This window comes from Oryctolagus cuniculus, chromosome 3, assembly GCF_964237555.1.
Source record: "Oryctolagus cuniculus chromosome 3, mOryCun1.1, whole genome shotgun sequence".
Classification (NCBI taxonomy): Eukaryota; Metazoa; Chordata; class Mammalia; order Lagomorpha; family Leporidae; genus Oryctolagus; species Oryctolagus cuniculus.
In genome coordinates, this window is record NC_091434.1 from 117,422,344 (window position 1) to 117,434,715 (window position 12,372).

A 12,372-nucleotide genomic window follows, 5' to 3' on the forward strand; every position below is an offset into this window, starting at 1 on the left:
TACCCACACGCCGAGTACGCTGCTCTCCTCCAATCAGGAGCAGGATCAGCTCCTGCAGCTCAGTCAATCAAATTGGCGAGAGGCAGCTGTGTAGAAGCTGTTTCCTCCTCTCCCAGCGCCATATTGTGGGAGAGCAGATGGATAGAATAAGTCTTAATTCCAGTAACTTAGTCTAGTCCGAGTTGCTCCCCACAACAAGTGAAACTATTAGAAGAAAATGGGATCACAAAATATGTAAAAATATTGTGTTGTTCTTTGATAGTGACTGAAGATAAGAGTGAAGCTGAAGGAATAGGCAAGCTGCTTTGATACAAGCAAAATTCATCTGCAGAATTTACTGCCAAAATTAAGAAAAGATAACCTGGAAGCATTAAGGGGCCAGAGCTACATCTTTAACTGCATGCCTCCACTCATGCCAGTGCCTTGGCAGTAGAAAATGGGAGAAGCAGCTAACAGGCGCGCCCCCAACAACTCCCAGTTCTGTTACATTATTTTATGTTGGCTGAGTCTTTGGGTGGATGTTCTGTTGCACACCATGAATATCACAGTTACTTGGTTTTGCTTCCATTCGATCATCTCTGCATGCACCAGTTCTTTGTTGCAGTGTCTGCAGTGTTGCAGTTCTTTTCCCAGCAGGCCTGGGGGCCACATGCTGCTTGCCGGCGAATGGCCCCCTGCTGCCTGAGATCTTGAAGGACAGCCCGGCTGGGTATAAAAGTCTTGGTTTGCAACTCCACCTGCCCCAGAACCCTGTGGCCACTGCGGATTGTCCTCTGGCTTCGGGTTTCCTAGGAATTCAGAGACTGGGATGAGTAGTTTCCCATCAAAGGTGAATTCTGGGTGCCTCTGGATTTATTTTTCAGTCTTGAGGTTAAGTAATTCACCAGCATATGGATTGGTGTTGCTCTTTAACTTTTTTTTTTTTTAATATTTATTTGAAAGGCAGAGTTTGAGAAAGAGAATCTTCCATCCTCTGGTTCACTCCCCAAGTGGCCACAACAGCTAGGATTGGGCCAGGCCAAAGCCAGGAGCCAGGAGCTTCATCTGGGTCTTCCACATGGGTGCAGGAGCCCAAGCACTTGGGCCATCTTCTGCGGCTTTTCCCAGGCACCCTAGCAGGGATCTGGATGGAAAATGGAGCAGCTGGAATACAAACCGGTGCCCATGAGGAATGCTGGCACCGCAGGTGGTGGCTTAACCCCTGTGCCACAACACCAGCCCAATTCTTTCTCATTCTACCCCCCCACCCAGGAAAAGAATATGTCCTTTTGATCTGTGACAAAGTGACTTCCATTATTTTAGGAAACTATTATTAAAACCTCAGGAATATCCTTAGGAATATTGGTCATATTGACTGTCCTTTGCTCATAACATCTGTTATCTTTTTAAAAGGCAGTGTCACTCTATGTGGAATCCCTGCTTCTACCTGCTGCATGCACACTTGTGTTTGCGATGTATGTGTCTGTGTGTGGACGTGTGTGGTGTGTGTATGCATGTATAAGTATGAGGTTTTTTGTTGTTCCTCCTGATACAGTGTCTACCTTGGTGATGGTTCCATCTCTTGTCTCCAATCATTTGTTTCCATTGTTTCCCCAGCTCTTTTCAGCTCCTCCCTGTGTGTTCCAACACAGCTTCCTTGCCCAGCATGGCTGGAGGGCGCAGCTAGGGATGAAGGGTGTAAGCCCCAGCTGGAGAGGCCCAGCGGGGGTCTGAGTAGGGTGGGAGCCCATGCAGGCTTTGACCCAGGAGGTGGTCCGGCCTAATGTATGTTTTAAAAGAGCTCTGTGGCTCCTGAAGGGAGAGTGGGTTGGAGGAACACAGGGTGGAAGCAGGCAGCACCCTGAAGTGAAGAAGGGAGCTCAAGTTGGCTTGGATGGTCAGTGGCCTTGGCCGTGGTGAGGGACACGTGCTGGAGTGGATGAGCCTTCCTGAAGGTCCGGTGAGGCTGGCCTGTTCCAGCTTGGGCAGTGGGTGGTGGGGGTGCCCCACCCTGTGCTTCCTGCAGTCACCCCACCCTCCCCAGGAGCTGTGCAGAGCTGGGCATGGTGCCTGGCACAGTGGACACAGAGCGTGTGCGTGCTGCACGCATGCCTGGCCAGCAGGTCGTGTGCTTGCCGGAAATTGAATTGCTGACCTGGCATGCTCCCCCCAGCACCCTCTCTCCTCACTCCTCCTCGACCACGCTGTAGCTCAGCCAGAGCCCCCAGGCTGCCCTGGTCTTGTGCCTGATGTCTGCGATGTTTGATGCACAGGGTCAAAAAGGAAAGGCGTTCCATTCTGAAAGAATGAGTTTGACCACTTATTTCCAGTTCCAGTCAAACTTGCTGAAGGGAGAGGAGGATTGGAGAGCAAAGTGAGTGCTGGGGTTTATCAGCCCGTAGCCCACGAGCCCCCACCTGCTGTGGCTGGGCAGAAATCCCTTCTGCCTGGCAAAGCCAGCAGGGAGCCTCAGGCTCCCGTCTCACTTCGCAGAAGGGCTGCAGGCCTGGTTCCCTGACCTGTCCCATCACCTGCACTTGGCTCTTCTGTGAAGACCTGGCCTTTGGGCTCACCCCGGGAGGCGATTGCCCCAAGAACTCAAATGGGTCAAGTATAAGTTTATCATATAGATGGTTCCTGCCTTCAGACTTTTTAATGAGAATTTAAGACACAGCAAGTTATCCCTTGCTTCTGTGTAGGACGAACAGTGGACAGGCCACACGCGTAGGACACATACTGTTACACGCCAAGCATCGCCCCAGACCCTGTCTGTTGTTTTCTCCTTTAAACCTCCCATTTTACAGATGAGAAAACTGAGGCTCGGGTAAGGCACTGAGCCCTGTGTGACAGACAAGGGTGTGAGTCATGGTCTGTAGGTCGAGGCCTTTCTCTCACCCTCACCCCTGGGCGGACGTCCTGTGGTTGTTGCCGCTGTGAGTGGATGGTTGCTCTCCCTTCTGTAGTCTGGCAAACTGGAAGCATTGTTAGGATTTGGCAAGAGCGATGTTTAAACTGTGAGGCTTCTCGTTCCCCCACTGAAGCTTAGATGGGATTTAAGCAGCTTACCCAAAGCTGCGCAGTTAGTGGAACCCTCAATCCTGGAAGATTAAAGCTAGTCCTCACCCACACTGCCGGCGCGTGGGTTAAATGGCTCGGTGACCATTTCGGGGAATGAACTCCACCTTCTGAGCTGTTTGAAGAAAAGGCTGCTTCAAAGTTAGGATGACAGGCATGATCCCAGCCATCTGTGAAATACGGAGAAGCTGGTCCCTGAGGTAGGATGCTGGGTGCAGAGGCTGGAGAGTGGCAGAGAGAGGCGGGCAGAGGCCGGTGGCTGGGGGCAGGCTGCAGTCCCTGTGGAAGGGTAAGTTCTGGCGTTCTGTTGCACAGGAAGGTGCTGTAGTTGACAGCGATGCCTATCAGCATAGTTAGAAGAGGATTTAGAGTGTCTTCATATAAAGAAAGGATGCGTCAGTTGCTCAGATCTGATCCTTGCACGGAAACAAACATCGCATGGCACCCTATCCATCTGTGCGATTTCTGTGTGTCGACTAAAGTAAAACTTTGACACATTCTAACAATATTGTAGGTGCATTGTACCCACATGTGGGCAAGAAGAAATGTTTTTAAATCGTGCCCATCCTGAACCTTTCTGTCCCCAGTGTGCTCTGATTTTTCCATCTCCTTACAGTGGCCGCTCATCGTTAGGCACATTTTGCATCCTCGTAAATCTAGGCTGACTTCACTTAGCACTAGAGTGGTTTTCAGCATTGAGACGTGTCCTCAGGATCCACATTCTGCTGACAAACTAGCATGTTCTTAGATGTTAGTTTCTCTTTACGTTCTGTTCCCCTCCCTACCCCTGCTCACCACCACCCCTCCTTGCCCTGGGCTTTAACGTTTTCCCCTGGTTACGTTGAAGGTAATGATCTGACATTGATCCCACGTGAAATTCTACTGAGGCCACAGAAAAATGGTGTGGGCTTTTTTTTTTAATAAAGTAGTCTTCTTCCAGGTGCTATTCTCTTTTTTAAAATGTGGGACATCCTCTCCCGGGCATCACTATTAGTTTTTGCCAAGCAGTGGCTGTGAGTGCTCAACAGCCCTGGGACATCTGTGAGTGTTTCCACCTGCTACAGCCCTTGCTCCATTAACAGTGATGTCAGCTGGATCCCTGTTCAGGGGACCGGTGGTTCACTCTGGCTGCCAGAGCACACCTCCACAGGGCGCCTTCTGTATTAGCCCTGGACACTGGCACATAAATCAGCCAGGTCAAAGGTCAAGGCAAACAGGGATCCTGGCTCCAGAGCTTGCTCTTATTTTAAGTTAATGAACTGGAGCAGAAGCAGCAGAATGTACATCTAAAGCCCTTCCCGAACTATGGGATCAAACCAAGTGGGTGGGCAAGGTGTTGGAGCCCAGTGCCTCATGGGGAATCAGGATTTCTGTTCAGTGGACCTTAGGTGGGCTGCTGGACCCCAGCTCCCTGCCCACTCACTCTTCCCAGCAGCGGCTGGAGCAGGTGCCTCAGAAAGACTGACTTCCAGTCTCTGGAAATTGACAGATACCCAAGAAGGTAAACAAGCTATGGGGCTTGCAGTAAACGTTGCAAGGTAGCAATTTAGGTAGCGCATGAGTCCCTGGGGCTCAGGGGAGCCTTGGAATACTGAGGCAGCTGACTTACAAGGAGGAGAAAAGGTTTGTCAGGACTCAGTGCCCTGGGGTTCCAAGTTGGAACTGCGTGACACAGGCTCTGGTGAGGTCCTGCTGAGCTGCACCCCATCACAGTGGGAGCACCTGTGTCCCCGTGTCCATCTCTTTCTTTACAAAGCTGCCATATCCACTTGCCAAAACCAGGTCTGATCACTTCCCAAAGGCCCCACCTCTGTCCACCAGAATTGGGTGAATTTTCTAGCCTCCTGGTGCTGTCAACTCTTACTTCTGGGGTTTAAACTCCTATCTGCATTTGAGGGCCAAATAGTCCTGCCGCAACAGGTGCAGAGGCAAGGAGTTTCATGCAGTGCATAGGCTGATGCAGACTCGCCAGGCTGGGTTCCTTAGTAACAGGAGGCTCATTTCAGCGAGCAGTAGGAAGGCAGCTAAAAGATCAGGAGTGAGCTTTCCAAGCCTAGGGAGCAGCAAGTCCCAAGACCCCGAGGCAGCAGGAGCTAGCATTTGGGGACAGGAGCAAAAGTCCTCTCCCCCAACCCTCTGCTCTGCCAGGGGGCCTTCCCATCCATCCTGTCTGCAGCTGGCACATCACGCCACCTGCTTCCCCGTGTCCCACTTAGTGTCTCTTGTGCGTAGTCACGACTTGACTTCATGGGTGATGTTCATTTGTTCGTTCCTTTCTGTTTGCTGTCCCCTACCAGAATGCTTGTGTTCATTGCTGAAAACAGCGCCTGGCACACAGTGGGTGCTCGGTAGATGCTTGGACATCTGCGTGAATGACGGATGTGTGTGGTTGAGCACACAGAGGAGAGGGAGAAGAGCGGGGGAGGAAGTCAGAGGAGGGGCACACGGGGAGGAGGATGTGCAGGGCACACCAGAGGGGGACTAGGCAAGGCCTCTGCAGGGGCAACAGAAAGACCAAGTACCCCGGGGTAGAAGGTCTCGTCTGGAAAGCAAACCAAAGAGTCATTAGCGAAAGTCAGAGAGAACACTCACCCTGACCACACCGACCCGTCCACCCTCCCTCTCCACTGCCCTTCTTTCCATGTTTGTGGAGCGCTTTCTATGTTCTGAGCCCCCCAGCACCAGAGGCACGAAGGAAGAATAAGGTACCATGTGCTGGTTGGCGTTAGAGCCAAAGAGAGAATCCAATTTACACAAACATATAAGGAATGGAATTATTCAGGCACAAATGTGTGTGTGTGTGTGTGTGTGTGTGTGAGAGAGAGAGAGAGAGAGAGAGAGAGAGAGAGAGAGAGAGACTGCTCTTCTTTGCTGCTTACAGCGATGGTGTTGACATGGTGTTGACATCTGGTAATCGTGGCTTACAGGTCGTGGTTCTGGGACTTCCTCCCTGAATTGCTAATACAGATCGATGTGTGCATATTTATGCACCTGACACAACCAAAGAATTATTCTAAAGGGTTAGTGTAGTAGCTGATAACCAAGATGGGTGTGAACCCGCAGGAGGTTGATTCAGGTGTGTTTGATGAAAGCCTGGGTGAGAATGGCAGAAGGACCCCTGCTTGCAGTGGGAAGCCTGCGTCTGTGCAGCTGACAGCCTCTTGGACCAGGGTGGCTAGAAGAGAGAGTATCCTGTTTTCTCGTTTCTCCCCTCCCAGGAATAATTCCGGCTAATGGGAAGATGAATGTGACAGTCAAGTTCACACCCTTCCAGTATGGGACCGCCCAAGTGAAAATGCAGCTGTGGATTTCACAGTTCAACTCTCAGCCGTACCAGTGTGTCTTCACCGGAACCTGCTATCCCAACATGGCTTTGCCGTATGCCTCCCTTGGAATGGCCTCGTTTATCCGGAACACGTTTTCAAACATCCGAGTCTTTCTTCCATTCTCTCTCTCTCTCTCTCTCTCTCTCTCTGCCTGGTAATGTAGAACCCCAGCAGAAAGTTATTTAAGGGGTAGATGTTTGGTGCAGTGGTTAGGGCACTGGCTGAGATGTTCACATCCCCAAATCAGAGTGCCTGGCTTTCAGTCCCAGCTCTGCTTCCAATTGCAGCTTCCAGTTATTGCAGACCCTGGGAGGCAACAGGTGAGGGTTCACGCATCTGGGTCCCTGCCTCACATGTGAGACCCAGATTGAGTTCCAGGCTCCTGGCTTTGGCTTGGCCCAGCCCCAGCTAATTGAGGGCAGCTGGGGAGGGAACCAACATATGGAAGATCACTATCTCTGTCCCAGTGCCTTCTTTTTTTTTTTTTTTTTTTTTAAGATTTATTTATTTATTTGAAAGTCAGAGTTACATACACACACACACACACACAAACAGAGAGAGAGAGAGAAAGGGAAAGAGAGGTCTTCTAACCTCTGGTTCACTCCCCAGATGGCCACAATGGCTGGAGCTGCGCCGATCCAAAGCCAGGAGCCAGGAGCTGCTTCTGGGTCTCCCACATGGGTTCAGGGGCCCAAGGACTTGGGCCATCTTCTACTGCTTTCCCAGGTGCATTAGCAAAGAGCTGGATTAGAAGAGGAGCAGCTGGGACTAGAACTGGCACCCATATGGGATGCCGGCACTTCAGGCCAGGGCTTTAACCCACTGTGCCACAGCGCTGCCCCCCACCCCCAGTGTCTTCTTTACTGCCCTCTTGCCCCTTTGAGAAAATATGTCTCAAGACCTGCAAGTCTTACCAAACTACAAATATTATGATAACATATTTGAATTCCACCACAAAGGAAGGGCTTTCTGAAGTGTTGTTTCCATTGCTCTCTTTGTGAGAGACTGACTCCTGCTCTAAATTTGGCACTGCCAAACTCCATGTGTAAGGCTTTGGTTTACACTTTTTTTTTTTAAAGATTTATTTATTTATTTGAAAGTTGGAGTCACACATAGAGAGAGGAGAGGCAGAGAGAGAGAGAGAGACAGAGAGAGAGAGAGAGAGAGAGAGATGTCTTCCATCCACTGGTTCACTCCCCAAATGGCATCAACAGCCAGAGCTGCACCAATCTGAAGCTAGGAGCCAGCAGCTTCTTCCGAGTCTTCAACATGGGTGCAGGGGCCCAAGGACTTGGACCATCCTCTACTGCATCCCCATGCAATAGCAGAGAACTGGATCGGGAGTAGAGCAGCTGGGACTCTAACAGACACCCATGTGGGGTGCCAGCACTGCAGGCCAGGGCTTTTAACCCACTGTGCCACAGCACTGGCCCCAGTTTACAATTTTCTTAGACTTCTTCATTTCCATTCCCCACAAAAACCATTCGTGTTCTTCAGGAGACGTTTCTAGCACCTCGTCTCCGAGAATTTTTTGTTCTCTAATATTTACAGCAAAGATACAAAGGCTCTGATAAGAAATGGATAGTGGGGGTGGACATGTGGCACAGCAGGTTAGGCCATCACTTGAGATGCTGCACCCCACATCAGAGTGCCGGTTCAAGTCCTGCTACTCTGCTTCCAGTCCAGCTTACTGCTAATGCGCCTGGAAAGCAGCAGACGATGGCTCAAGTACTTGAGTCCCTGCTCCCCAGCATGAGAGACCAGGATAGAGCCCCCGCCTTCAGCCTGGCTCAGCCTTGAGAGCCAGGAGAGTGAACCAGCAGACAGAAGATCTCCCAAAATCTCTGTGTGTGTGTCTCTCTCTACTCTGCTATTCAAATTAAAAAAAAAAATTAGAGGGTAGCTAGGTGCCCAGGTCTTGCACATGAGAGCAGTCAGCCAGTGGATCTCACCAGAGGCTGGGTTGTCCCATGCCATGGGCCTCTATGCGTGCTCATACATAGCTGGCTGGTAACTTTGCTAACTTTGCGATTGCTAGCACATGTTGCAGCTCACGCATCTGGGCCCGTCCAGCAGGTGCTCAGCAAATGCAAGTTGACTGTCACACAGCAAAGACATTGCTGTGTTCTTACGTTTTTCCTGAAACATCCTAGAAAACAAGGGAGCACCGTGTAGAACGAGCGTGCCCTCACTGTTTCTTAATACAGTGCTTCATAGGTAGCAGTGCTGAATATGCCACGGCCGTACTACATCTCAGTCAGATAACCCGGATAGCTTCCGCCAGCTTTTAGCTGCACGGTCTCTACCTCCCCATGTCCAGGCAGTTTTCAGTTACAGAGAAGATTCCAGACCCTGGTGTAGATTTGTTTTCGAAAGAGCTTGCTGCAAGCAGTTGGCATAATCATTTTTTAAAAAGATTTATTTATTTGAAGGCAGAACCAGAGAGAGAGACAGAGAGAAAGAGGTCTTCCATCTGCTGGTTCACTCCCCAAATGGCTGCAATGGTTGGGGCTGGGCCAGACCAAAGCCAGGAACCAGGAACCACATATAGCTCTCCCACATGGGTAGCAAGGGATCCAAGCACTTGAGCCATCTTCCCATGCTTTCCCAGGTGCATTAGCAGGGAGCTGGATCTGAAGCAGAGCTGGTGCTCTCAAATGAGATGCCAGCATTGCAGGTGTGGCTTAGCCTACTGCCCTCAATCACTCTTTGACTAGAAAGAACATCATTTATGTTTGTTAAATGTAGTAAATTTAGCCATTGAAAACCAACGAGCTAGCAATGCTCTCCTGGTTGAGAATTTTTCAGTGTATCACTCATTATGTTCTTTAAGAATGCAAGGAAGAGCAACTATTGGTCTCTATATATATATACCTATATATATATTACTATACTTGAATATACTATAAAATATGATGCTGTATTTATTTTAGTAGATACTGTTATGACACACAGATTTATTTTCAGTGTAGATATAAAAACGCACTGAAAATCATGAGATGATCAGAAAGAACATAAAAATAGGAATCTTGGGGCCGGCACTGTGGCACAGCAGGTTAAAGCCTCAACCCACAGTGCGGGCATCCCATATGGGTGCCACTTTGAGTCTAGGCTGCTCCGCTTCCCACCCAACTCCCTGCTAATGTGCCTGGGAAAGCAGTAGAGGATGGCCCAAGTGCTTGGACCCCTGCATCCATGTGGGAGACCTGGAAGAAGCTCCTAGCTCCTGGTTCCTGGCTTTGGATCACCCCAGCTCTGGCTATTGCAGCCATTTGAGGAGTGAACCAGCGGATGGAAGACCTTGCTCTCTCTGTCTCTACTTCTCCCTATAACTCTGTCTTTCAAATAAATAAAATAAATCTTAAAAATATAGGAACCTTGAATTATTGGCTTGCCTACTAATTTAATATCTGTTTTAAACTATAGATTGGAAGAGTTTGAAAGATTGAATACCCTTTCCAAGAGGGTGAACGCTCCTCCAGAAAAAGCCAACATGCACAGACATTTTTGTCGCCTCCCCGCAAAGAAGCAGCCTCAGAAGATCAAGGTAAAGGGGCAGCGTCCCCCACGTGCCACTCGGAACGACAGAGCAGCAAGCTAACGAAACCCCCCTGCTCATTTCTCTCCCAGGAAATCGAGTACCAGAACTTGAGATTTCCAGTAGATTTGTCAAATCCTTTTGCGGTGGCAACTGTATTAAACCAGGAACCAGGGAAGCTGAAGATCAAAGAATTAAGAGAAGGTAACCGAGCCGCCACAGACCTCAGACCAGCCCTGGGCAGGACGTGAAAGACGACTGCTGTCGTGTTTACTGTTTACGTCCCACAAAACTCATTTAGATGGCAGATGTGCTCTGCCGTGAGAAATGCGTTTTTCTCTCAGCCGGCGACTCTGATTGGATTACTGGGTATAATCACGGTTTGCTCCTGTTTTCAGTTCTGGACCAAGGTACTGATATTTCAAAAACCAGACAGATGAAGGAGGCACTCTTCGAGCAGAAAGTGAGACAGGACACTTACGAAGAGATGGAAAACCACCTGAAGTGGTAAGTTTGAAGCGGTCAGCGGCGAGACACAGGGCGGCTGTTCTTAATGCAATGTGATAACTTAGGCCCTTGGGAGAATCGGATTTCTGTTTCAGAATGAGGTTCCTAATAGGAATAAGCAAGTGTGACCGAGCCGTACCCTTTCCTAAGCGCGGCCAGACAGTGCAGAACCCGAGTGAGTCATGGGCGACCCGGGCCCCTGCGTTCTGCTTGCCACTGATGTGCCTGACGCCGGGCAGATCTGAGAGGTTCACACACCCCTGCCCCTCTCACCCCACCGTGAGCCTCCATGGCCTGTTCTGTAGGCCCCAGAGGCCTCCCAGCGAAGGTTTTCAAACTCAAACATGCTTCTGGGATCAACATGGAACCCTTTGCATAATTTCATTCTTAGCCAAGACATAGCAGGCGTAGCCGTGTGTGCAGCCCCCTGCTGAGCTGCAAAACATATGCTTGTGGAGAGTGTCCCTGGCAGCCACCTGCTCCGTGGCCCTATGTCCACACTTCGTAGGCACACCAGGGTACGGCCCGGCCTCATCTTGGAGGGCTCCCAAGCAGGGTCACCTCGTGCTGCCCTGTGCCACTGGGGAGACAGGCTGTGTTTGTTGCACAGAACCCTTCCACGTCAACTCACCTCTGTGTGTTCCTGGTCTGGCCTCTGGTAAGTGAGAAATCATGCAAGGAACTGAAGATTCTAGAATTGCCTTTGCCTTCATGAAAAACTGATCCATTGCCATTGCAGGAAACCCGAGAAGATAGCTTTTCAAGCACAGAGCGGGAGGACAGACAGCTCTGTGATGTCACCACTCCACAGTGACCCCCTGGTAACTCGGGTGTCCTTCCTGCATTCTCTTTGTAACGTGCTCGGAATCACCTCCTAAATCCCATTTTGAACGTGGTGGTGTTCACTGAGTACCTTTCCTTTTCATGTTGAAAGATTTTAAACCTGCAATAACTCCCTTATACAGTGGACCTAGTTAACACTAGGCCCCAGGTGCTTCTGCTTACTCAGGAAACACACACACACACACATGCATACACATGCATGCATGCACAAATACACATATATACACATGGGCAAACACACACACACAAATACATACACCCATATACACATGGATATACACATACATGCACACACATGTACACCCGCATCTTCCCTTCCTGAGCCCCTTGAGGCAAGCCGGGGATGTCAGGAAGCTTCGCCCCCAAGCACTTAAGCATGTAGCTCTTAAGGACAAGGACATTGTCTGGTGTTACTGTCCTCACTGCCACGAGATGTCACACTGAGCCAGTCAACACGCAAATTTACCCAGGTGTGCGAGAATGTGTTTTGTACCCTGAGGTTTTTGGTTTGCTAAGACCCAGGGACCAGGGTCTGATGAAGTATCCTGCAGTTTGTACTTGGTTTTTTTGTCTCTTGAGTCTCCTGTCATCTAAAGCAGTTCTCCGGACACACACACTGCCCACTTTTAATGTCACAACTACTGTTTATTTGGGACATGAGCTGGTTTCCATGAGGGATACATTCATAGCAGATTCTTTTTAAGATTCTGTTAAAATTCACTGTTTTAGCCAGCTTAAAGTGTGTAGTGCAGAGTTTTTGGTGTGTTCAGAGTGTGTACAACTCTCACCACCTCCAAATTCCAGAACACCATCCTCATTGCAAAGAAACCTCAGACCCACACACAGTCACCCACTGTTCCCTGCTCCCCAGAGGCCCCGGAAACCACGCGTGTCCTTGCTTTCGCCATGGATTCGCCTATTCCAGATGTGTCATAAGAAGGGAAGTGTGTGATGCACGGTCTCCGTGGCTGACCTCTTTCACGTAACGTGTTTACACGCATCCACGTCATAGCGTGGACAAGGGGCCTTCGCAAGCTCCACAGGACATCTTACGAAAAAACTGTGCACAGATCTTAAGATCCTTCTTAACAGAAGAAACTTAAC

The 12,372-nt window shown here is 49.8% G+C and overlaps 1 protein-coding gene across 3 annotated transcripts in view; it reads left to right on the forward strand.

Moving 5' to 3' along the window:
• The window catches only part of CFAP221 (cilia and flagella associated protein 221), a 90,125-nt gene that overhangs the window by 46,984 nt on the left and 30,769 nt on the right, over positions 1-12,372 (forward strand). For all 3 annotated transcript variants that reach the window (XM_070071560.1, XM_051848749.2, XM_002712377.5), the window contains exons 8-11: positions 6,273-6,432; positions 9,807-9,927; positions 10,011-10,122; positions 10,317-10,425. In XM_070071560.1, the coding sequence (XP_069927661.1) occupies positions 6,273-6,432; positions 9,807-9,927; positions 10,011-10,122; positions 10,317-10,425 (502 nt within the window). The remainder of the gene's footprint in view (positions 1-6,272; positions 6,433-9,806; positions 9,928-10,010; positions 10,123-10,316; positions 10,426-12,372) is intronic.